General features: G+C 41.1%; 1 protein-coding gene across 1 annotated transcript in view; it reads right to left on the bottom strand.

Moving 5' to 3' along the window:
* TNIP3 (TNFAIP3 interacting protein 3) overlaps positions 1-27,307 on the bottom strand; it is a 42,380-nt gene that overhangs the window by 5,202 nt on the left and 9,871 nt on the right. Inside the window, exons 4-13 of the mRNA XM_068187964.1 lie at positions 20,928-21,060; positions 15,079-15,165; positions 13,508-13,597; positions 12,869-12,934; positions 11,852-11,983; positions 9,631-9,759; positions 7,317-7,433; positions 4,863-4,988; positions 3,258-3,413; positions 684-744 (exon numbers count right to left, since the gene is read on the bottom strand). Coding sequence (XP_068044065.1) covers positions 684-744; positions 3,258-3,413; positions 4,863-4,988; positions 7,317-7,433; positions 9,631-9,759; positions 11,852-11,983; positions 12,869-12,934; positions 13,508-13,597; positions 15,079-15,165; positions 20,928-21,060 — 1,097 coding nt within the window. The remainder of the gene's footprint in view (positions 1-683; positions 745-3,257; positions 3,414-4,862; positions 4,989-7,316; positions 7,434-9,630; positions 9,760-11,851; positions 11,984-12,868; positions 12,935-13,507; positions 13,598-15,078; positions 15,166-20,927; positions 21,061-27,307) is intronic.

The following is a 27,307-nucleotide window of genomic DNA, read 5'->3' as shown; positions in this document are numbered from 1 at the left end:
GTACCCACTGGCACCATGGGGTGGCAGATTCCCACCCAGAAGAGATCCCTTCTGGTGTCCATCTTTTGAGTGGTCTAAAACAAGTACTTCAAAACATCCAGGAATGATTTCAAATCCAGACACAAATATTAATTACTCCTCCTTGTTTCCAAAAAATAGACTGTACCGACCCTTTGACAAGCATTTAATTCTGCTCACTTGCATGGCTCTATTTTCAGACCTCCTGAACTACCAGAACAGACCAGGAATAGCATTTTGTCTTTAACGTGAAACAACATCCTAAAGCCTGCACTTTGTTACCAAGGACTCCTAAACATGCCCCATGCTGGCCCCTTGTTTTGGCACATCATTAAATTTGGTCTTCACTGGAGCAACAGAAGCTCCAAGGAGAATTCTGAGGGTATCTTTTCTTTAGGACTGTTACTAGGTGTTTAATGAGGCAAATGTGTGATCCTATAATATGTAATAGAAACATTTTATGAATTGCAACAAAGCTATAACATAGAGGGTATTACATCAGAAACCTCACCTGTGGTGCACACACACCAACCTCGACTCTCCAAGGCAAAGCTGTCACACAAGCACTCAACAGATAGACAGGAAAGCTTACTCTACATCCCTCAAAGGCCTCCATTTGAAAAAATAGTACATTTCAAACATGCTCTGTCCAGCTGTTGTCTTACCATTTGCCTCGTGCTGCACATCTGGCGGAAGCTGGTCAGGAACATACCACTGATAGTCTGGCTGCACAGAACAATAAAACATTATTGCAGCAATATGGACTTCACAGGCACTTCAAACAAAAGAGCAGTGACATGATAAAAACATAATTGTGCTGTGAAGCCTCTCATTAGCCATACAAAAGCAGTTTAAAACAAAATCTTATATTTAGGTTTGTTTCCACCAATCCCAGTCTTCCAGCTTGCTTCCTTTCCTATGGCATTAGAAAAATTGGTGTAAACCTTTTTAGATCCCACAAATCACAACGACAGAGAGAACCAAACCAGACTTGAAAAGGGCTAAGGAATAAAGTGCAGCAGAAGATACAGCAGGCATCTCCCTGTACCAAAGAACCCCAGAAAAACCTGGCCCACCTGATAGGTGAAGCTGCTCCAGTTTGTGAGCATCTGTAAAATGCTCCAGTGTGACAGGAATGAAACATGGAATAAAGTTCCCTCTCTTCCTCCCTTTGCTCACAGGTTAGCTCTGCTGTTACTGTGGCATTAGCTATTATCAAAGAACTTCCTGAAAACACCGTGGGATAGGGGAAATTCTCATCTTTCTTGCAAGAGGAAGTACTGGGAAGGTTATGTCCATGCAGACATAGTTTTGTCCAGGGAAATCTTGGAAGAAATAGCGCCTTATAGTTTATACCACCCACTGTGGTAAATGAGTAACAAATTGCCACTAGAGAAAACAACTTTGGGACCAGTCATTTAAGCTGAAGCTGTGTTAGGCTGTCTGGAAAAAGTAGTCCACACAAGCTTGTCAAAATCTAGGTAATTGCTGCTTCAAATTAGTTACACTGTGAAAATATTTCTTGTTTTGCAGAAATCACTTTGACAAAATCATTCAGTAGCCCCAAGGGAAATCTTTCAGATTTCAATTTGCAGGGAACAAATTTCATGGACTCCTACAGAAGTTTTGCCTGAATTAAGATGGCAGGATGAAGCTGTAGATAGAAAAAACAGATTTAACTTTTATGTTTTGCTGTCACTCATGCTTATACAGCAGTACTCACTCTCATACACTGTCAGGAAAAAAAGGAGCTATTGTATTTCAACTTGAATTGTACCAGTCACAGGAATTATCGACTAATTCTGTGCCTGTGGGTAAACAAAATAGACTTTGATACAAAGCTTTAAGCACAGGTAGTTTTTCACCAATGGCTCAAATTACACTCATTTGCATTGCTCTTTTGAGTTTCTGGTGAATTTTATGTTCTCTGATCAATTCTTCTCTTTTTACGGATCTATACCCCGCAAACTTGAATGAATTTCAAGAACAAGATGTGTTATTTCACATCAGAATAACCAAAATGTTTCTACTAGAGTGTAAAAATGAAAGAAAAAGTGCAAGAACAGAACAAGAAAGAAAAAGCAAAAGCACAGCCTAAACATGCAGGATTACATATCAGGACACCCATTAAATTCTGACACCTTTCTTCATTGTTAACAAATTGCTCAGGGAGGTACCCAAAGCTCAGAGCAGCAACTCACTCAGGCAAAGAATTGAAAAAAAAAGGGTCAGAAGGAAACTGGGAGTTACAAAGCAACCAGTCAGACTGACACCGGTGCTCCGGCAGGCATGACAAAGTTGTAAACTCAGTGATCCCTCACAGAATTAGAAACCCAGATGATGAAAGTTCAGGGAGAACAGCCAAAATAATCTGGGCCACTGTCCAAATTGCAGGGAAAAACATTCTGCAATACTTCCAACTCTGATAAATAGGCAGATAAGCACACCCCTGAAGCACAGAAATTACTTGTCTGACCACAGCTTTTCCACTGGATTTCTACAGCCTGAAAGCCTTACATGCATTTTGCAAAAATTCAGCTATAATTTCTCAAATAATGAGCATCTTTCCATATGTGACAGCTTTATAGCCAGAATCAGATATTGTGTATTTAAAATGGCATTCACCATGTTTAAATGCATTCTCAGTAGACTGGAACAAGCCAGCCCACTTAGATAACCCAAAGCACTTCAAAAATGTTCTTTGAACCAGTATTTTCCTTGGAATAAATAACTCCCACTCACAGAACCTGCTCCAGTGCAAAGTTATTCTTCTTCATGCTGAGGAAGACAGGACCCTGTTGTGTTCCAGGAAAAAAGGCACATTTCCCATTGTCTTAGCCACACTCAGATAGAACTTCCACTTCTGCTGATTTGGTTTGTATTATGTTGAAGGCTCAGAGCAGATCCTTACTTCTGAAGTGGGGCAATTATACAGCTAGAAAGGGCTCTGAATGTGTGTCATGGGAATTAATTAATCTAAGAAATCAGCAAGACTCAAATCAAACAACCATGGTTTTTTAATTAACAAACAAACGTAAAACAACCCTGTTTTTCTTCTTAGTGCTGTTACAGATAAAGAGCATTTGCCAAAGTGAATTCAATCTTGATTTGGATTAAACAACACACTAGGAAAGCATAGATTCAGTTGCTGCTGAGGATGGCAGGGTGATGGCACCTGTGGTCACCATGCTGTGAGAAAATCAGTGTCCCTGTCCCACAGGTGATAGTGGGAACCTTACCGAGCGCTGCTGCTTCTGTGCCCCGCGATGCACTGGATGTGCCTGAGGATCCGGACAGTGAAGAACCATCCCACAACCCCCATAACTGACACATGGAGAGAGGAAGAGTGGAGCTGGGTAACTGGGCCTCTCAGGCTGTGCTGGGAGGTCTTTTGTCTGTCAAGAAAATAAGAACAAGAAGAAATGCCTTAGCAGTGGAATACAACCAACAGATCATTCAGGTTCAAGTGGGTTGCAACACTGCTTGTTTAGACCCTTCATACTACTTATCATTAAAAAAATTATTTAAGACAGCTGACTTGTGCTACACCACAGTCTTGACACCTTATATGTGAGAAAATTTTGGTTCCAATATAAGACAAGCACATTACCGTGTCTTTTATACTCAAAAACAATTCTGTATTTTCATTACACACAGTTGCTTCCAATAGTTTGAAGCAGAACTACATGTACAGTCACTTGCATGGCAAGGTAAGTAAATAACTTTGGTATAGGACCAAAGTTGTTGGCCTCAGATTTGGGTCTGCCTTTTCTTAGGCCCTCTGCATTCCAGTAGAGTCAACAGCAATTTGCCTAAGGACAGAGTAAGGAGGGGCAAAAGATGATTGATATTCTGTGACTCTGTGAGTCACAACTAAATAATTTGACTTAAGAAAACAAACTAATAAATACTTTATATGCTTGCTCTCATCTTTAAAATCCTCCACAAGATCTGTTTAATCAAATCCTGAGGCAGGAAGAGACAAACAGGAAGATCTCCAGTGTGAACTGCTGGTGCACTGCAGGGACAGTCAAGCACAACATCACTGAAACTGGCCAGAGTGAGGGGCACTCTGCAGCACCCAGCCTCTGACACTTCAGCAGGACCCTACCACCTCTGATGCATGGCTTGGTTGAGAATAAGACAATCCTGAAGTTTCTGTGTCACAACAATGTTGGAGAGGACAGTAAATCACCACGGAGCATTTTGGTAATCAGCCATTCTTTTAAAGTATTGCACAATTTTGTCAAGACAGGAAACCTCGGAATTTCATCATTCTTAAACGGGGATTGAGAAAGCTCAGAGTTTTGCATGCCATGAATTTACTATGGCTTCCTACTGACACGACTTTGAAGAGATAAAAAGGATGTTGCAAGAAAAAATTATTGCAGAGGCTGCTCAGCTAATTTGTATGGAGACCATTTTTTTCCTCAGTGATATTAACATCTCTCAGTAATTCAATTGCAGAGGTCAGGATTAACTACAGAAGCTCTTTATTTCAAAAGCTGGTTTGATCTTACAACTCTTATATCAAGTGCCAGTGAAACAAAGTCCTCTGGATTTGTTTTTGGTTGTGTCCACCCTCCCCCTCCTCCATATTCAGATATGTTTGAAAAGTTTTTGCAATAAATACTCCCTTCATCTACTTATTTTGGAAGTCTTCTCTAATCGTTCCTCATCTTCTTACTGCATTACTTCAGAATGATTTCATCCCAGGTGGTGACCTCATATAAAATCCAATGTCAATTAATGGAAGCCAGAAAGCCTTGAGTTGTGTGGAAAGTGAGAAAAAAAAAAATAAAATACACATGTGCTGGCAATGGGAGCTTTCTTTTGATTCATACCTGAGAGCTGAGTTTACTCAGTTGAGATTGTAATCTCTCATTAATTTTCTGCAATGCTTCTTTCTCCTCATTAAGCCTCTCTCGGTCAGATCTCTCCTTCCTGAAGTCTTCCTCGTATATTTGGACCTGCAATCATCATGAACGGTGTGTGAACTTCAGCAGAGTCACTTGGTGGTTTAGTTGGTTTCTAAATTCTGCCCAAGCAGAAGGATGAATTCCAAAGGGATCCTTGCTCTGTACAACCCTCAAAAAAAAAAATTTCCCTGGTCTTTTTTTGTGACTGATACAAAGTGACAATTAATGGCCATTCTCCAGTGACACTCATCAATTGAAACCAAAATTGAAAATTGAAACAGTCCCCAGTGCCAGTTTTTGTACAACCTTGCACATCAAAAAGCAAGTATCAGTTTCAAATATTATAAATTAGATAGCAAATACTAGTATTCATCTTTTTAAGGGATTACCAACATTTTTCTCTTCAGTAATGGGTACTTTTAACTCCCTCCTGTGTATCTCAGGTGCAAGGAATTAGAGAAGAACCTCCCCAGCCCAGTGCAGAGGCAGAGGGGAGCATAATGTACACCATTCCAAATGGAATGGAATGTACACAATTCCCAGTGGAAATACAGATGTTTGACCCTGTTCCTAGAAAATAAGCTGCCTTGCAAATGCTGAAGGATGCAGTGGCTTAGTTCTTTTTTATGTGGTCAGGAATCACAGAGCTTCATCCCATTAAAAAATATCTGACCACCCCAGGCACAGGCAGTGAGCACAGAGATTTGGAAACAAAACACAAATACATAAATTATTTGGCGTCAAGATGACTGCCTTAATTCTTCAGCTAATGGGCAGGCATCCACCTGGTGAGAAGCTGGAGGTTGGTGGCACTTCTACTGACAAATAACAGTAAAAGCATGTTTGGGTGGCAACCACCACCAGAACTTTCAGAAGCCCTTTCATGTCCTCTTGGTTGCTCACTAAAGCCTGCTGACAGTCTCTTCCTAAAAAACTTGCTTGCTGTGGCTCATGCCCTGTCCATTGGACAGATCCAGTTCTCTTTTTGCTGGAAGCAGTGCTATGACTTCACAGAAGGAGTAGAAAAATGTTAATACCTCAGGGGAAGAAAAAGATCAGCACAGGACTCTAAATTCTTTTCCTGACTCTCCAAAGCAGAGACAAAGCTGTCACTTGCAGAAATCCCTGCATCCCTTGTCCATCTACATTTGTCTCCTCAGTATTTCCTCCTTTCTTCTCTCCCAATTCCTTCTCTGTCCACCTCCCTCCCACTCCCCAGCTGTACAATCTGCTGGAACTGCAAGGGAACCTCTTTGGCAGAGTTTTGCCATTTATCCTATTGCCCTGAGAAAGAGGGGACACATCCCAAGGAATGAATGCCTTCATCTCCACTGCCGTGACCAGGGATGGGCTGATGACAGCCAAGCTCCCGTGGGACTCTGTCACGTCACTCTTAGTCCCAAGGGTGTCTCCTCTGTCCAGTTAGAGCCTTCTGCTCCATTTCATGTAGAAGGAAGTCTGGACTCACTGTACTGATTTATACAACTAGAAAAACACATTCATAAAATGGATACCCCATGAGAATTTTGGAAAAAAAAAGGTTTACTCTATTTTATTGTGTAGAATGAAATAACTCATTACTGTACAATCAAGTGCAGGATTTTGTTCTCCAGCATGTGGCAAGCATTACATTAGAGAGCAAAATCTGGCTCTGCTGTCAAACGTGACAGAAACAAGTATTTTATTCCCATTGAATAAAATTCCCATTCTGATCACATCCATTTGTGTGTCGATAATGTTAACCCTGACACTATCCAGGACAACAGACCTGAAGTGTTAAAATGTTAAAATTATCGAAAACTATATTGTTTTTAAACAGATCCTTTCATAGAGAGAAAGTGCACAAAGCATTTGAGTTGCTCAGAACAAAGATTAAAGGATAAATAAATACAAATCTACAAATCATCTTGGGATGCAGGTTATGAATGCAAATGGTCTGCCTCACACTTAGGAAAACTGCAGTGCCAATGCTCTAGGTTTCCAGGACTAGGATCTTTAGATAATTGGCTACACTGGCAACTTCTAAGATAAAAAGACCAGAAAACACAACCAGTAATTAATAAAATTTAGCATTCCCTCTGGATGACATTCAGCCCCTAACAGAGAGCTGGCAGGACACCTCTAGGAGTCAGGAGAGCCATTCTGCTACTTTGAGTCCTCGACACGTCCTTGCTCCAGTCCTTTGCCAGGAGTCAGTTTCACTTTGTGGACTCTGCTGTGATGGCAGCATCTGGGGAAACAACATTCCAAAGGGCTGTGGCTAAACTGGCTCTTCCTTTCAGAAGCTCTGCACAGCAAGTCTACCAAGCACTGTCCCTGGGAGAGAAGGCAAAACTATGCTGTGTGAAATCCATCCAGGCTGACTTGAGCTGTTCTTACCTGCTGTTTAAGAACTTCAAGTTGGGTTCTCATCTCCTCAATGCTGTTCCTGTCACCCTTCCCTGGAGGAGTCCCAAAAACAGGTGGGTGCTGCTTTTTCAATGTGTCCAGAAGGGCCTGCAACATCAAACAGCAAAATTACTAAACAGGGATTCACTACATGAAAAAGAAAAAATATCCTTTAAAATTATTAGAAAGAGGTTTCCCATTCACTTGTAGTAGCTTCAATTATATACACTGGATATAAACCCACTTTACTGCAGTAAAGTCTGACTGAAACGTTTTTTGCACTAAAAGTGGGGATTCCTTCAGGTGGAACAAAGTAAACCCTCCTGTTTGACAGGAAGTTGTGTAGTCTCCATAGCTTGTCACTAGAGGGAGTTACGAATACACACAACACTGGTACCACTCTTACCTGTTTTACTCTGAAATTCTGCCACAGTTCTTCACACAGTTTATTTTTACAGTACTACACAGCTCTCCCTTGGACTGGAATAATTAAATCACTCCTGCATCTCTCTGTCTATAATCACACATTATAATTACATATTATTTTCTTTACTCTAGCACAAATACCATTCACTTTTCATTCTCTCACCTAAGATATGAATCCCTAACTTCATCCCTTTTAGAAGTTGAATTCATGCTGATGATCCTCAGCTGTCCCTTGCTGCCCACACTCATGTGGGAAGGATGGAAGACACTTGTAGGGGGAAGAGGCAAACGGGGAAGAAGTGGCCAAGCAGGAGAACCAGTATCCAAAGTAATCCAAGGATTGGTATTAATTATCCAAGGCCCAACTAAAACCAAGTCCTTTCCATGGAAGCACGGAAAACGAAAGCTTTTTAACTGATAAGGTGCTGTTCCTTAAAATTGTGCAGAAGTGAAACTGGCTATTATAGTGGCAAAGTTTGTGTTCCATGCCAATACATTCAGAAGGTTGGACCTAAAACTGGGAGGGTGAAAACACAGACACCCTGATAACCGATTAACACTCTTCTGCCCCTTTGAATCTCCCTTCAATACCTTTTTGAGGAGGTTCTACAAGTTAGAATTATGGAGCGGGAAAAAAAGGAAAAATCCGGAAAATCAATCTTCAAAAAGTTAATGGTAAGGTGCTTTGGACACAATACTGTGAGAACCTGCTTTATCCATTCACATAAGAAGAAAAATTTGTTTGATTTCAGAGAATTTGTAATAACTTCAAGTGGCTGAACCTGAAATAGCAGGGGACTAAAGTTAAAAGGGCACAGAGGGTCCCTTCCTGTCTCAGGTGTATTCATGACATGAGATGTGAAGGATGCAAATGCACAGAAAATCAGTAAATTACTGTTGAGAAAGTGTCTATGAAATTCATGCCTTGTTTAAAAGAATGGTCTTATATACCCCATCTGTCTTATTACAGCCACAGCATAAGACAGCAAAATAAAACATTTAAATAAGTTGTTTAACAAACAAGACCTTGAACTAAAGTTAGACTGGAGCTTTGAGCAAGTCCTGTCAATGCATTTCAAGAAGAGCTAGAGATCATGGGTTCTGTCAGATTTTTTCTTATGGCAGCATTATGTTTTTGGCTTGACTTTTGCACATCGTGGCCCTTTACTTATGAAAGCACTTATTAAAGTTACACAGCAATGGTTACTGCAATGCATTTCCTCAGGAAGTGTTTGTGGTTCACCATGAAATACAAAATTGTTAGAAAACACCCACTGCTTTATGTGATCTTTTGATTAAACAAAATTGCATTTATTACTTTCCCTCAGTTAAAAAAAAATCCATGTAGCTATTTAATGACAATTTCCTCAGTGAGACATATATACACATAATATAGGTATGAATACGTGTATGTATGGATATAAGCAATAGGACAGGACCATGTCTTCTGAAGAGAAGCCATCATTCTCAAACACAGAATACATGTTAAACGAGTTTTTAAACTGTGTGACCTTTCTTTTCAACCACACTCTTTCACTAAGTGCACACAGAAGCATCTTTGTACCATTTCCCCTTTGCTCTGAGGAGGGAGGATGCAGAAAGGGCTTAGACATGATATGTACAGAGGTTTCATAGGAGAAGCCAAATACTCTCTGGATTTTTCTCCTTGCCATGGAACCCTGCTACCTGCCAAGGATTTAGACCCAGCATGCACAGGTCTGAGCTGAAGTGATTCTTGCTTGTTTCCCCAACTCCCAAATGGGTGATCATGTGTTTGCCACCAGGATGCTCACCCAGAATTGAAAAGATGGTATCTGGTAGGTGACTGACAACAGAGATCCCAGAATTAGAGGAATCAGTAGCTCATTCCTGTTCCTACCTTGTTGAGACGGCTTATTTCACTCTCATAGTATTCCTTCCTCCTGGTCATTGAGGCATTCTTCTGCTTCAGGAGCCTGTTCTCTTCCTTCATTTCATGGAGAGCTTCACTAAGGACCTCTGTATCTTTCTGGGGTGCAAAAATACAGAGAGATGCTGCAGAAATGCAGATGGAAACATTTTTCAAGAACAACTTTCCAAATAATCTTCTGTCTGACAGATGTGCTGCATTTTTGTTGTCCCAAACACAGTTGGGAGGGGAGGCAACAGGAAGGCAGATCATTAGTAGACCCAGATATGATAAAGTCTGTAGAAATTGTTTTGACCACTCACCATATGATGAGACAGAGACAACATAACCGATTAAATCCCTGCTCTCTGCAGTTGCATGAAGGCATGGGAATGCAGGCAGGCCAAGCAGACCAAAATGACACCCACTGTTACCCCATACCTGTATTTCTCTTATGTACTCAGAGAATATGACCAGGGCTAAATGCTGGTGGAGTCCCAGCCATTCCCAGTGCCATACAACATTGAAGACAAAAACAGGAAAAAAAGTATTTCAAATATTTTCTGCAGCTGCTTTATGTGAATAAAAAAGTGAGATCCAACAATCACAGGCACAGCACACCACAGGAATGTTTTTTTTTTTTCTGTGTAAAAGGCTCATCTCTGTGCAGCCAGTCGCAGTTTGGGCTCATCAGAAATTCATCACCGTGTGCTAACTGAGCCAGTGAAAAACACCCCTGAGTAACTTGCTTACACATGAGGAAGCTTGACTCTGCTGTGTTCTAAGTCAGCTGGGACATTTCATTTTCTCCAAAAACTAGGCAAGATTAGCAGGGTATCTCTGCAATAAGCATAGGAACTCATCCAGCAGCTAGCTGAAGCTGACAAGCACTTACTGGCTGAGTGTAACTTTAAAGAAATTGCAGATATAAGACCAAAGTTCCATGCTGGTTAACCTGTCCCCACAAAAAATGTTTTGGACTATATTGTAATTTAGTTCATTATTCATGTATATAATAAAAAAATCAGAGAGAGCGTACTACTTATCCTTATTTTTATAAAATGGTAGTTATTTTCCCAGGTATCCTACATTAAAAGGCAGTAACATGAACAGAAATATGGGCTGTCTCACACTGAATCAACACTCAGAGCAAATATAGGCAGTGATTCAGCAAGTACATAACATAAGTTTGTCTTAAAACATGTCAATTGCTCTATAGATTTGGAATCAAGTATGTGCTTAGCTAGGACTAATTTATAAGCAAGTAAGATGAATGTTCTGTTTATGCAGACGTAAGCTAAGGGGGTTGCATTTCTTTTCCTGCAGCAGCTAACTCACATCTTATCTGAGCCTGGAAGTGATGCAATTGCCACTTGTTTCAGGTTACCACATGAATAGAGAAGCCCAACTTCAGCCATCATCACCATCCAGAAACTCTCACTAGAGGTCATGAAGTACATGATACCATGAAGCAGAATGAGAACAGGAAGCACCACTCTGAAGCGTTTCTAAAATGGAGCACAACGTTTTATGTAGGTGCCCACCATTCAGGCTGGTGGTTTTACTGAGGTGGGGATCCAGTTCAGGGATCTAAATTTAGGTGCAAAAGTCCACAAGAGCCAGTGCCCAAGGAGTCCTGAAAAAGCAGCCCAACCACTCTGAGGGTGAGGTGAACACCACTCTGGAGCAGCTGATCAGCCCAGACATTTGCAGCCCTGATAAATGCACTGACAGTGTCACTAATATTTGCAGGGAGCTGAGATAGCTGCACATGTATGAGAGCCTGTAAAACCTGGGGGACTGGAGCTGCATTCACTCCTTCAGTATTTCTTGCCAAGCACTTTGTGTAACATCTGCAGTGCTGTTCCTCTTCCATTTCAAATAACTGCAGCATTTTCCTTCACAAAGAAATTCACCCTGAACTGAACTGTGAGGAGGGAAATCTGTGCAATGTAGAAATCAACCTGCTCTTTACTCCCCCCAACACACACTAATGTTGTGCTGTCTGCCAGTCATATGGAAATGACTCTTTCTCTATACACAGTTCTGTGATGAGGCAGCTCAGCAGCCTTGGGTAGGGTATTGAGGAGCCACAATCTCACCTCTGGGCTGTGCACAACCCACGCTCTGCCTCACACAAGGGGAGAAAGATGAAAGGCAAGAGAGAGCTCACCACAGAGCACAAAAGAGGTGCCACAGGGCACCCTCCTACCTTTTCCTGCAACAGCCTCTCTCTGCCCAGCACTCGCCACCTCTCCTCCTCTGGATGCTGCTGGTGCCTCTCCTGCTCCAGCTTGCTCACTCTCATCTCCGACATGTCCAGCCTTGCCTTCATCTCTGTCAGCTGAAAAGCAAGTGACAGACCATGCTGTGCTCACTAGGGATTCTGAAAGGCACAGCACCTTCAGGGTGTTGAGCCAGAGGCATAAAACAGTTCCAGATCAGATGAGGAAAAGCCATTTGGATTCCTCTTCTCTTTGGGGGTAAAAGAAAAGGAATTTTTCAGATCTCAGCAAAGCTTTCTGGAAAATATTAGAGTGAAAATTTTCCTGATAAGCACATGAATTCAGTCTGTAAACTTCCTGTTCGTAGCAGGAAAGAGTAGATGAGGAGTGTCAGTCAATGAACCAACCTGGGTTCTGGAATACCAGACAAAATTGTAAGCACTGAACTTCACTAGGCAGCTGATGATAATGTCTGCAGCAATGACACCACACAGCCATAAGCAAGGAATAAAAGCTATGTCAACTGGATCTTGGATGGAAAAATAACAGAAATCAAAATATATCTTTACAATTAGTTTTAAGAGTCTCTGCTGACAGAGGGCAACTGTCATGGAGAATTTACCAAGACTTCACAAGAGATGGGACAAGAACCAGCATATGTGTGATGATGTGGATCAGAGGCTGGGCACACCAGGCTGACTTTCAGTTAATTGTGCTCTCAGTAACGTGCAATTTTTACTATAGTGCAGAGGGCATGAAGACCTCTGCTGTCATGTCCACACTGACCCTACTATTTCAGGGACACACTGCTTCTCTGGTTAGTTTATCCTACTGAAGACTGACACACATTGGCTTCACTTTTATATGATGAAGTTTTTTTCAATTTATGAGCTCAAGACAAAGTAAGATATTTACCACGGCTATGGCTGCCTGGTATTTAAACACAGACTTAACTGTCAGCAGGTGGCACACATATCGCAACAGAAGTTTGTCAGCATTGTTACCTGCTTTTCATAAAGCTGTTTCATACTTCTAAATTGATGATCCCATTGCTTGTTCACCTCCAAAAGCTGTAATTACCAGGAAGGCACAGTAAATAACACTTATTTCAACATTTTCAGTAAATCAAAAACAGACTGGCATTCTAATCCTCTGTCAGTGAGTGTTCCCAACCTCCTCATCATCTGGCCAGTTCATTTATTTCAGAAGAAGCAAGTTTAGGGTTTGGCAAGCCTTACAGCCCATCTGCCAGTGCTTTGGTATTTCGGTTAAAGTACATGAACATTCAGGAAGCAGCACTCAGGAAACATGCAAATACACAACAAGCTACAGGTGGATCATGTGCAACACTGCACAAATCCCAAGCTGCAACTCCTAAATGGCCAAGGACTTTCCTGCTAGTTTACTACAAGTTCCATGACCGTATTTCCAATTAGAAGGTTCTTTGACTTCAAACAAATGAATGGAAGACTCCTACTAACTGGGATACTACTGAGTGCAAACCCTGCTTGTTGTTCCTTGGCCTTTAGCAATAGTAGTTATTAATACAATTTGCCCTTTGTACTAAATAAACCTTTGCTCTTCCAGATTCATGGGCATGGTACAATCAGTCATCATGTGGTTAAGGGTATATTTAGGATTACCTCTCGCCTCTGTCTTTCCAGTGTGAGGATCTGTTGCTCCAGAGAATTGGATGATAAAGGCTTCTTTTTGCTCAGTAATGTGTGCCTTGACTGGAGAAAAGCAATGTTCAAAAATTAATGCTTCTGGCCTGCTCTCTTCAAGATTCTCTTGTAAAGCTCCCATCCATCCTGACAGGTGCACATAATGGAACTGAAACAAACTTTTTCTTACACCACATTTGTATCTAAATACCTTCACACCTGCTGGCAGCTGATTCTGGACAGTACATCTGCTTCAAACCCACTCGGACTGTGTTTTAATTGAAGCATTATGCAAACAGCCACTGAAATAACCAAAATTATATCTATTTGTACCATCTGAGACACTGAACACAAAAAGAGGTTTTTAATTATCTTGCAGATGACAATACAAACAAGTAGTACAAGCCACAAAAGTTGAGCATGACTTGGAGTGGGTGTAAGTAATTCCCCTCATTTACAAGAACTAGAATAATTTTTAGGATTGCTCCTGGTAAGTGCTTGCAGGCCCAAGGTGATAAACTTTAGCACAATGGGCTCAAAACAAGCAATACAGAAAACAAATAGGCCATTTGGAGAAATTTAGAAGATCAGTCTGCAATTGTTCCATATTTTTAAAGTGTGGAGTTTCATCCATGCAGGACAGCAGCAGTTAGACCCTCATTTTTATAATGGTGGTATTGTATATCACCATTTCCAAGAAGTTTCTATGGATTGTCATGGAAAGAAATATGTGATCTATTAGCAAGAAAGAGAGAGAACTGTACTGGAAAAAAAGACAGCCTCATAAAAATAGAACATACTCTGGTCAGATACATGCACAGTGATTATTGTTTCCCTCCCTAAATTCTCAACCAATATATGAAAAACAAGAATAATGGTGTGAGCATTTCTGGAATAAATTTTCTGTAGATAGAGAATTTAATGCTGAATACCAATGAAGATCAAAGGACAGTTTTGCTGTATCTTTTCAAAGGCAAAAATCCCAACCACATATTTGCCCCATGGCCAGTCCTGCTGAACTCTGATGTGAAGCCCTTGACTTCCAAGCCAGAAAACACTTAATCCCTCTTCTTGTAGCTCACAGTCATGTTTAATTTAGAGTATCTGAAACAATACCTGGCAGCTAATGGAGTTATTCCCATGCTGAATTGCTTTCAGCATCTGGGCCTTAGGCATATATTGAAGAGCATGTTTCAGAATAGTAATAATGTGAATAGGACAACTCATAAATCTAACAACTACACATACACTTGGCACCAACTAGCCCAAATAGTGCTCACAGAAGTTTTGGGGTCACTCAAATGAACCACTTTGCACCCTTTGTGCAACTTCTGGAGGTCAAAAAACCCCATTAGAAAAGGGCTTCTTTCTAAGAATGCCATCTGCAAAAATATTTCTAACATTTCCTTCCACTCTTACACAGTTTAAATCATTGAGAAAAATCTATTAGAGCACCAAGATCAGCCCATAATTGTCAATGTACAAAGTGACCTGCACCAGCTCCTGTTAATCAGAAAACACTTCAGAGAACAGCCAACACTGCCACTTACCTGCAATGGTTCTGCTGGAGCTTCCATGTCACTCCCACCTGCCCAGGTGCATCCAAGCTGGCCTGGAGCCTTTCCTTCACTGTGGCTCTTTGGAGGAAGAAGAGCAATGAAACAGATTTTGTGTTAGCTAAAAGAGCAGGAGAATAGCTTTCAGACCCAGAAGAACCAGGAGTGTTGGCTGTGGAAGCAGCCACGATCCAGAAAGTAGTGGTGGAATTCTGATTTTAACCTTTTCCTCCTTCCTAGCCGGGGCTTCCCAGAATGGATGAAGCACAATGCCTATGACTAATGTGCCAGGCAAGGCAGCTTTCTGCTTTGTGTGCATGGAAATCACAATTGCCTGGCCAGTTCCCCCCAGAGAGGAAGTTGCATATAAGGGAAGGAAGGGTATTTGCTTTTTCAGTAAGTAAGAGGACAGACTTTTCTATACCTGTTTCCAGTTATAAAAAAGGACTTCAATAATTACAACAATTATTGACACTAAGAGTGAATTATCAGAACAGAAAAATAAGTGAGTCATGCTTCTAAAGGAGCAATAGCAAAGTCTGTTAACAGCTACAGGGAAGAGCACCCCCATACAAAAACCCCAAGATGTTTAGGGGAAAACCAACACTGAAAAATTGATTTGTTTCCCCAAAGAAAAGCTGCACACAGATGAAGAATGACAGACGCTGTGTTTGCACTTCTGCCACTTGCTTTACCTGAGCATGGATCCAGCTTCAAGACATTTAAGACTTGGGTACTCAAAAGTACCCAACACTCCAAAGCTGTGCCTCAGTTTCCCATTTAGAGGAAGATGTTAGCCTTACCAAGTTAAGCTCACAGAAAAGATTAACAAAGAAAAAGCTTGCACTGACTTCCTATACAAAGTCAGAATGAAACAGAAAAGTGCAAAGTGTTCCCGTCCTCAGTCTTGGAATTCTGAATAATAATGGATTTCAGAGGGAAGCATAGAAGAAAAATCCTACTCCTTATTGTGGAAAGATTTCTGGGTCTATGGCTTTTGCAGTGGCAGCAGATGTTGCTTATTTTGTTTTGAAGGAATGAAATGAAAGCTAGCCTGTGAAATTTGACATAAAATAATAGAAACCCATCTTTCAATTTCCAAAAATGGATTTAGAGAAAGTAATCCTGCAAAATGCTGAAATTTTGCAGCCACATTCCATATATCTGGTTCACAATGTGTGACTAAGCAACTCCTCTTTTGTAAGATACAAATCCCAATTTGGAAGAAAGCTACTGGTTTATAATATTTGCATATGAAATATGTCCTGCTTCCCTGAGGATCTTTCCATTTTTCTCCTGGTTTATGGACCAGCTGGAAAACTTGTGGTGTATCAAGAGAAAAATTTTAAAACAAAGGTTATTTTAATGAAGACATTTCAGCTTCCACATAGGAGTCATCCTATTCATCAAAAATTAGAAGAATTTCCTCTGTACCTATATCAAAACTAGACATTGAGCGTATCAGGTACAGCACTGAAGACTATAAACTGGTGCAGAAAAGCACCAGCGCTGGGCATCTGCTTAATAAAAATACAATCACGAACCTTCCACATTGCACATCTTCTCTTGAGGGCAATGCCTCTCAAGCCCAGACACTGTCCCTTCCCCAGCTCCCACTCTCACCAGTCTCATCCCCACTCCAGCAGCATGTTCACTTTTGGAGAAAGCTCGGGTTGAACAGCTGCATTTATGGTGTGGCCTGCAAGATAAAGCAGCCCCAGTTTCTGGTTTCCTCACAAGAGCACGCTGGGATGTGGTGAGTGAGGCTCTGAGAGGTCCCTCAGTGGGGGCAGAAGAGCAAACCCAGGGCACAGTCCCACTCATGAACCACAGTCCCCACTTGAAAGATATTAATGCTCAAATTACTTGGAAGAGAGGATGAGGCTGAGACCTTGATTGATACTGCAATTTAGGTCACAAAAGTTTCCTGGAGAGCTGAATAGTTTCCTGGAAAGCTACCTGGACATTAGAACACTGCAGTAATGACCACTTAAAGTGAATGATTTTACATAAAATTGGACAGAATAGAACTAAGACTAAAGTACTTTTCAGTGCCTGTCTCATCCAGCTCAGCATTCATAGGGATAACTGGTTACCACATAAAAACAGATTGGAGAGAGTAAAGTATGCCTGAAATCTGTGTGAAGAAAAGAAATGCCAATGAGTAGGGAACAAAAACTGAAGCTCTTCAGAGGTGGTGGTATTCTTCCAGCCAAAACTGGGAGGTTGGAGCAAAATCATTGCCTGTCTCTGTGAAAACAGTTAATAGCACCAAAAAGAAAGAGAAGGAGATGACAACATTAATTTTCATTGATATCGCAGTGATAAAGACACTACATTTATGTTTGCTGCTATCAAGAAAAACTTGGTTGCACAATAGCACTCCAGAAACCTCAGATATACAGAAATACTTGAAAGAAGGACACTTTGAGACCTATCAGTTTTCAGAATTCAAAAAGCCCCACAAATCTTTTAAAGCATTTATACTTGGTTTGAAGCTATTGAACAAAACACACAGTTTTAAATTGCCTGGAAATTTTCAGTTGACAACCAGACTGTAAAACCAGTCACAAACCTAAAAACATGCCAGGTATGGAAAAAGATGCTCAGGAAGTAAATGGGAGAATTTGCTGCCTCTCACACTTCCTAAGTTAGCTCCCATGTGGCATCTTACAACAACTAAGAAGCCTCTTATTAATTTCTATTTTATTTCCACTATATTCTGCCATTTCTATTAGTAGCACTTTGAGATCGTTGTTTTGTTTTCTTTTAATATCCTGTTGAAAAATGAAAAATATTTTAGTTTGTATTCTAGGATGACCTGAGCTTCCTGAGCATAAAGGCCTTTTAGGTATCTTTGGGAAGCTTGAAGTGGGAGAAAAATCAGAGCCTCAGAGCTGTGGCCAGCACTGAACCCTCTCACAATCCTCAGCACCACAAGATGATAAAAGTTCTCATTTTCAGAGTGCTGGATCTTAATTCTGGGAACAACTTGTGTCACAGTGTTACAAAATATCACTCAAATTCAGATAACGAAAATCATTTCTCACTTCTGAAAATTCTGTCTGGTCAGTAACTGCAGCGAAACCAAGAATCACTAAAAACCCTGATGCAAGCAAATGTGAGGCTTTCCTTAATGATAACAAAATCATACAAAAAGACAAAGTCTTTTTTTCCTAGCTGATCATGCATCTGCTGTGAGGTTTGTTGAGGATTTTTTAATTTTAATTTTTAAAATTTATTGTTCAGTTGCAGATTTGTAGAAGTTAGATTAACTCTGAGATTACTTGGGTTAAAATTTAGTGGCTTTTGGGGAGCCTTCACATTACTTATGTTTCAGCTGAGCTTTGTTTTTGGCTCCATTACTGAAACTGTTTTGCCAGCAGTGCTTGCCACAATATCCATTTTTCCATTCTGAGGCATGTAGTGAAATGGTAAAAAATGAGAAATTTTACCTGAAGAATAAAATTGGCTCTTGAATCAGAAGAAGAATCTGCCTCTTCCTGCCTCAATCTGGCCCCTTTGCCTCACCAGAGAGATGTGCTAAATAGGGATTTTCCCTTCACTAAGTGTGTCGCCTTTTTGTGCTGCTCAGTTACATGCTCTTTCTGACAGAAAAATAGGTGCAGATGCAAATTTGTGTCTTACTATGTGGGAACCAGATAAAATTAGAGCAAGATATGGTTTCAGAGTAAATCAAAATATTTGAGCGCCAGCTCCTGCTTCAGGATTTCCTTTATCCACTAACTATAAGGGCTTGGCCTCTCAAGTACCTAAGCATTTGCAAACTCAGGCCTGCTGATTAAAATCCGAGTTTCACGTGAAAATAATTGGGCAACAATTTGCAAATCTAAAAAATGCAAATCTAGTCCCTTTCCTGAAATGGAGAATGCAGCATCAAGACAAGCTGCAACTGAAGGAATCATAGACTGAAGGATGTACTGTGAAGTTCATAAATTTTTATGGAAAAAAAATCCTGGCAAAAAGGGGAATTTGTTTACAGACACTTATAGATTAGGCTTGAAAGTGATTTAAAGTCAGATGGAAATGCCATTCTGCAGAGTGCAATTTGTACTCTTCACTTCAGAAAAATCTTACAGAATGAAAATGACCTGCTGTCTCTGACATATAACTTTCTGATGAATGACACTATAGGGAAGGGTACCCTTTTTTTTCATTAGCAACTTTTTCTTAACTTTGAAACATATAGTTTGCCCCTCATTTTAAGTCCAAATCAGTGTAATTTCCCGAACGGTTGTTTTCTGGTGTGGGGGTTTTTAAAAATATTATTTCATAATCTTCACAAAGTCTACTAGGTGTTAAAAATATGACTTCCTTTCCCAAAACACACAATCCAAGACAGGTACTCCTAGCACCTTACACTGAGGTTGTTGAAACTCAACAGGACTGTCAAGCTGTCACTCACTTGAAGCCCAGCTCAATAACAGCCAAGTGAAAAGTTGCTTGACTTAGAAGTATAAATAAAAAACAGCCAGCATGTGTCTAGTGCAGAAATATCATGAAGTGTCCCTCTTTACGCTCTGAAAACCACAAACACACACACATTTTACAGGCAAGAAGTGCTATAAATGCAAAGAGCATAAAAGCACTACAGATTAAATACTGCCACGGTCTCCCGTGTGAAGCACTGCAGCATCCTTCAGAAAGGGTCCAGGTAAGCACATCCTTTCTCTTTCCTCCTCACATTCTCCATATCCCCCAAATCCTTTCTTATGTCTCCTTCTGCTGTTGAGAGGCTAACACGTGGAACCCGGTGTTTCCATGGATCATCTGTGGCTTGTAATTTCACAGTTTGGTTCTGCACTGACTTGTGCTTCACCACGCTTGTTTCTCCCCCGCCTCCGGGAATCCCCATCCCTCCCAGTGGCTTCTCTCTCACCGTTTCTAATCCCACTGGTCTGACCCTGCGGTGTTTCCTTAGGCTCGGCTCAGCTTCGTGCCCCGAGGTCATGAATCATTCTGGAGATGGCGGTTTGCATGTGAAAGGAGCTGTGTGTAATTTCGGATTTCTTAGAAGAGTCATCTCCCTTTTACCTCCTCACCAATTTCCTGCATCATGCCTCGGCGTGCAGACTTGAGAGTTTTCCTTTCCCCTTCCCGTGCTGGAGTCACACAGGTAAGAGTGTCATCCCTTGCAAGTGGATCATTCACGGTTTAATCACTCCTCTCCTCTGCACCCCTCCCTCCTCCTGTTTCTAGTTTGTGGAAAACGGGGAAATTCCTTCTATTCTCGCTATTTCAGAGGAGAGGAGTGAAACTGAGAGGGAAACTCAGAACAAGTTTCTGTCAGGCTTGTTAACCACTACTTCACTGCAGGCAAAGACAATCGCCTTAGCAGGTGGCTTACGATTTTCTGTTCGCAATACCACAGAAGTGTGGGTTTGAATCATCATCATTTTCCTTCTCCCCTCTTCCTATTCACCTGAAAGCCTTTCCAACACTTCCACAGGTCTTTGTGTCCCACACCTCTGCTCATTCCCAGTTAAATCAGAATTTCCAAATGCATCAAAAATCACAGTGCTTTGGGGGTTACACAGTTCCAAGGATCTGTGTTATCCAACAGGTACATCTGGCTACAGGGTTTCACACTCAGGATAATAATCAGTGGGTTAACTGGCCTTTTAAAGCACTATAAAATGTACCTTCTCAGTCACTCTTCCTCATTCCAGAAAGTAGCTATATCAGGGGAAAAAAAATGTGTAGCAAGTTCATTGCATCATTTGAGAAATCCTAAAGTTTCATGTGTAGTCAAGTCCCACAGAGAACATCCCCTGAACGTTCTTTCCTGGCAGATAAACATTGCAAAAGCACACTGTGATTACCTTAAGGGAACACAAAGTTCTCTGGGGGCTCAGCCTCTCTCGGGCAAGAGGTTTGGGGTCTTCACACGACTCCAAAGTGTTACTCTTCCCTATCAGGTTCCTTATTTCAACATCCAGCTCTTTACTTTCACACCTGCTTAGGAAGAAAAAGCAGTATTAAACTTTACACCAGAACTTGAGGCTTTCTTCTGAATGTGAGAACTCAGAGCTGGTCCTGCACCAGGCTCCGGCTCCCTTCCTTCCCAGTAACACAAGCAGAGAGCACCAGGGCAGTGACACACAATCTCCAAGTGCTTTATGGCAGAAATTCACTTAAAATATTTACAGAAGAAGCCTCTATGAATTTTACCACTTTTCACCTACAAAATCCAAATTGATCCTTTTGGGCATTATATGAAGACTGCCATATGCCCTCAACCTCACTCACTCCCAGTTTCAAGAGTTTTAAATTCAGCTTCAGCAAAAATGCCATCAGAATAGTTGAATATGTTTAGAACTGCAAAACTAGATGCTCAGTTCAAAAAGTCTTTTGATGGCACATTTTGTTTTCTCTAACACTTTGTAGCAAACACCTGACATGCATTTTCAAATTTTTTCCCTTAAAGTTTCCTTTTAAAAACATTCGTATCTTGTAAAAAAAAATTGATCTGTTGAGAACACTTAAAATTATATTTTTTGGTGGTAAAATTCTTTTCTTTCAGTCTCACTCCTAAGGATATACAGGACTTGGGTGCACATAAGGGCTTGTTCCAAATTCACAGAACAAACTTGCAACTAGGGCTGATTCACTTGATACACTGTAATGGTGGAATGTGACTTCCAGATAATTAAATGAAATAATTAACATGAGCCCCTAAATCGCCTATATTAACCCAAGTTATCAAGAAAGATTCATCTCTTTTGCAAGCTTAGACTTCATTGCCTAATCAACTTAAACAAACTCTAAATATAATTAATCCATGACCAGAAAGCAAACTGCAAGGCTTAAAAAACTCACCAACCTGTTACAGCAAGATTACTTCTTGATTTCGACAGAAAATACAGAATTCTTTATTTGAACCACCAGAAAAACTGAAAGCTGTAGGAGTTTGTCAATTATACTTCCTGAAGTTTAGACAGGCAATCCTCAGGGATTGAACTGCAGGTTCTGAGGAAACCTTGAAGTGAAATTGATAAAATTACCTGATACACAGACCCATCTATCTTAATTGTAAGAGTAATAAGTGTGGTGAATTTCATGTGGATAGCATAGAATGATTCATTTAATGCTCCATATTTAAAAGACGGAGACTGTAGCAGAAATGTATTTTCACTAAGCTTGGATATAAAATCATTTCCAAGAGGAAATAAAATACCAGGAGTAGCAAATAAGGGGTAGTAAAATTCTAGAGGTTTTTGGGGTTTTTTTGACTTGCTGCTGGTAGTTAGATAAGCTGTACTTTCATGGCCCTGAGGATTAAAAGCAAGACCTTCGCAAGGCACATTGTCATGAACTCCACAGTGGTGCAGGAGGCTGCAGCTGCTCTGAGGGCTGGTGGCAGGTTCTAAAGGCTCAGCTGTGTGTGGCTGACAGGTGAGCCCCAGCAGCGCATGGGCACCACGTGGCAGCTCAAGGAGAAAACTGCAGCAGGAAAGCAACAAAACTTGCAAAAGAAATCCAGCCCTTCTCTGTCTGGCTAAATGTTGCAAAATCCTGGATAAGCCAGGTCAAGGGGCACTTTCTCTAAGCAATTCTGTGCTGAGGTTTCCACACCTCAGGTAGTAGCCAGAGCAGGCGCTCTGCACCCTCAAGTGCACTTCCCTGGAAAACAGCACTTTCAGCCCATTTGGACTCCAATTCCTGATGCCGTCTGAGACAGCTTTGTGCAGCAGAGGTGCACATGCCCTGGGCAGAGCCCTCGCAGCTTCTGAGGCTGCTCAGAAGAACTGAAAAGCCAGAGCACGGAAGCAGCCACTCGCTGCTGCAATTTACCACCCCCAGCTGCCTGCACAATCTACTCCGCAGCTCGGGCAGACTAGCCAGTGCTTTTAAACTCTTTTAAGGCAAATGAAGCAGCGAAGCCTAAGAAAAAAATACTCAGAATAAAGTAACAATGCCCGGGTGCAGCCCTGGGGACAGTAAAAGATGAGCAGCAATCTGGCAGGAGTGCAGCAGCAAATATTTAGGCAGACTGCACTCAGCTCTGCTGCTGGTTCAGCCACCGCAAGTGGAGATGTGTGACCACAACCTCCTGAGGTCAGAGCATGAACCAAGCTGAGAAATACCCCCAAAACATGGGGGGGGGGGGGGGGGGGGGGGGGGTTGGCTTTTAATATATTTTTTTCAGCCAGGAAGTGTACATTCCTCTGCTCTGCTCACCACAGTTTGACGTTGTAGCTGTAAATGATATTCACCTCTGGCTGCTCCTACCCTTGTCTCTCCCTACATTATTCTTTCTGGACTTAGCTGGGCAAGAGCAGGACCCAGCTGTGCCTGGGTAAAAGAAAAAGAACTACCAAAGGCTCAGACCTCTACAAACCAATTTCTGCTCTGTGTTTGAAGACTATCATGAAAGTCAGACAGTTACTTCATTTTTAGACTGACAAACTATTAGTGCGTTTATCAGCATTTTATTATCAGCCACTTTGATAATCAGAAGGACACATTTACAGTGGCTAGGATATTAATCAGACCTGCTGTGTTGATCTGATTTAGAATCTGGACTTTCAGAGCACACAGATGCTCTGAGTGCTTGAATACATCAAGGGACTCATGGTGAGGAGCTACTCCAGACCAAGACAAGCTGACTACCAGAGCTTCCCCCAGAGAGCTCTAGAGGGCACACAGCATTCAGATCCTGCACAGAAGAGTTTTCAAAACTGCTTTTGGGTTCCTGGAGTTCACAGGTACATCGCTGCACCATTAAAATTTCTCAGAAAATATTAAAAACATTTTTCTGTGTTCATACAAGACAAAGTATATCCCTTCTATGTGCTAAAGCTTTCTAAAGTATACTTTGTAAAGTATACGAAGGTATAAAAACTACATATAGCACCTTTGCACCACTTCAGTTTTTAAGCTCCAATGGCCTATTTTTAATTTTTGGTATTATTTGTAATAATATAATGCTCTAAGTAATAACGATTGTTTGTTTATAAATAGTTGCATTCTTTTTACAGCAACTCCATTTTTAAGCAGAGAGCCAGAACATGACCAACTCCATGCTTTGGGTTTGAGCAGCATAGATGGAAAGCTGAAAAACAGAATTTCCTCAAATAAGAAGGTAGAAGCTCCATAAGAGTCCCAGTTTTGCATCTCTTGGCTTTCCCTGTTTTTACTGGAAACTGGCATTATTCCTTACTTATAGAAGTTACATGGCAACAATGGACATACCTACAAGATGTCCCAAGGCATTTATTGCACAATACTATACCAAAGCCATATAATTCTATTTTAAATATTAATTTCAAGGCTGGTGTGCTGGGGTCATTCTCTTGTGGTGGTGAAAGCACAAATACACACCATAAACAATTGTGAAAAAAGGCTTTAAGCCAGGATTTACAGCCAGACACCAACACCATGGAGTCATATTTTGATGGGAAATTAATTCCAGAGCTTAATGGTGAAACACATGCTTCATCCCCTTGGGTGGGAATTTGGGATACAGGATTCTTGCTTGGCTAAGCCCAGGAAATAAATTAATGGAAAAAAAGAAATTTCTGCATTTGAATTATGGAGAAAGAATTAGTCAGATAAATTAAAAATGTGCCAAATTTCAAGACAAATTGTTTCAGCTAATATTTCCCTTATTTATGACATTAGAATTCATGTCAGAAAAAGGTCTGTAGAATAAGAGGGAGAATCAGATTGAATTATGGAATGTTTAATCAAACTTGCTCTAGAAATAGACTTAAAATAGGAATAAAAATAAGGATATAATTCTTTAAAGTGACAGTTTATCTGTAGAACAAGCCTATTCTCTTATGTTCCATGTAATTTTGCAGACCTTTTGCTCTCTTTTGATTCAGTTTTGTAGAATTCTTCGATTTTTTTTCATGCAAATACATTGGAATTTTTATATTGAAATCTTCTCCAGTTAAGACTAAAAAACAGCAAAGAATTTCCAGTCCAATAAGCATTAGGAAGAAGAAAATTTTGCCAAGAAGACAAAAAGACTTTTGTTACTGAAGGAAAATTGTGCAGCCCCATAAGCTCTTAGAAGTTTAGCTGATAGAGAATAGTTAAAAAGTGGTGCAACTCCCTAAGGACCAGTGGTGCTATTCCAGTACTCAACACTCCACTCAAAGTTTAGGCTTGGGAATTTGAGCCATAACTTTTGAAATTGAGCTCCACTCATTCCATGTTCCAACTCACATGTACCACCATAAAAAATAGTTTATTGGGCATAAAACATACTGTGCTGGGACAAACACAAAAAGAACACCTGCCTTTGATGATTATGAGTATATACTTAAAAAGAGATTTTAGAGGGGGAAAAAAAGGCAACACATTATTTCAAATTGTTTTTAGCTCAATATTTTAACCTGAGTTTCACCCTCCAAAATTTATCCAGTATTTCAAGACCATAGCTGGAAAGCCAACCAAGCATCAGCTGAGATTTACCTGGCAGAACTGCTCTGTCTTCAGAGTGAGATGTCCCACAAGTCAGTGCGGGATTAGGAATAATCTCACCCCAGTACCAAGAAGAGAGCTCCATAACGTGTATGATGGGGGTTAAAACATGCACTGTGACCATAGCAGAGAAACCACTTAAAACTTTCCCTCAAATCTGATGTAGCCAAAACATCTGCCTCTCACCCCATAAACGTCCCTACACTTCTGTTCCCTTTATGACAAAGGAATGGGCCTTTTAAGGCACATTTAATAGCCAGCAGCTGTTGGGCTGTCAAATGCCACATCTGGAGAAGCTGTGTGCTGTTAATGTGAGCAGAAACAATTATTCCTTAATACTTTTGCTTAATTTTAAGAATTACACAAATGACAACAAAAGGGGGCCATGTTCTTAATGGAAACACATCTGGTTTCCTCTGAAAACAAGCCAAAAAAAAAAAAAAAAAAAAAAAAAAAAAAAAAAAAAAAAAAAAAAAAGGGGGGCCCAGTGATTAAGTGAAGCAGCACCTATAATCCATCCCAGCTCAGTGAGGAGAAGGAAAGCTACTGATATACAGGCACTCAGCGTCTCTCAGTGTTTGACTACTCCCCTCAGGAAATTTGCAATATGCAAGAAGACCATGGCTGTTGGTTTGCATTAAATGATGTTACTTACGTATGTTGTTATACTTATGTTACTTATTCCCTCTATGCCTGGATATTCCTGTCCCTTGGGAAGTTTCCATGCTGCTGCCTCACTCATGTACTCTATACAGCCTGCATGTCAGGGAAAGAGCATCATCCCCCTTCCACTTGGATCTTCCACTTAATTATACTACCAAGATATTGACTGTCTTCATGGTGGACAGTATTTGGGCTGCCTTCAAACCTCAGGAGAGCAAATTAAATTATTTCCACCTACTTTCTCAGGCTTCAAATGAGCCGTGAGTGAGTTGCAGACAACTGTCTCCCTGGAGAGGCAGCAAGTGGGGCACTGTCACCCAGACTCAACCCCAAGGCCTCACGTAGCTGCGTGTGGATCACCAGTGGAAAGGGAATTGATTTTTTGCCATGAAAATCAATCAGCTGGAAAGCTTGGCCAAGCAGAGCCACCAAGCAGCATGTGCTGTCTGAGCAGATGAACTCCCCCACTGAAAGGCACACATGCAGAAAGATGTGGGGAGGTGGCAGGAACGTGTTGAAAGAACTGAAAGCTAAAAGTACACGGAGGCAAATCTAGATGTTTTTCAAGTTCTCACTCTTTTTCTTTGGCGATCAATGCCTAGAAAAGCTTGTGCCCCTTTCAGGGCACTTTGCTGGCCTCAGTACATGCCTTTTTGGAATGGTGTCCCTCCCACAGCCCCTTCTGGACTGGCTGCTTGCCCTGCAGATTCAGCTGGAGCCCCATGAGTCTGTTCACGTCTTACATGTGCTCGTTCCTCTGGAAAGCTGTGACTCTGATGCAGTGCAATTGCACAAAGCTGACATTTTTAACTGGTACTTGACACCAGTACTCTCTTTTCAAATCAGGCATCACCACAAGCAGCCCATTCTGCTTCCTACTTCAGCCTGGGCCAGGATGGGGATGCTTCACCAATGCTCTGCTGAGCTGGGCTCACAGCTGGGCTGAGCCTTTGGAGGAAAACAAGCCCATGATTCGAGTCCGTGTCTACCACACAGAGCTGAGGTATTTGCAGTGATCTACTAACGGCACAAGCAGGGCAGGCAGATGAAAACCATTTGGAAATGCAGCCAGGAAATGTAACATACAGTAGCTGACAGGGCATAA

The sequence above is a fragment of the Anomalospiza imberbis genome, chromosome 4 (assembly GCF_031753505.1).
Source record: "Anomalospiza imberbis isolate Cuckoo-Finch-1a 21T00152 chromosome 4, ASM3175350v1, whole genome shotgun sequence".
In the NCBI taxonomy this organism is placed as follows: Eukaryota; Metazoa; Chordata; class Aves; order Passeriformes; family Viduidae; genus Anomalospiza; species Anomalospiza imberbis.
The sequence above is the reverse complement of the archived record's forward strand: the minus strand, read 5'-3'. Positions and strand labels throughout refer to the sequence as shown.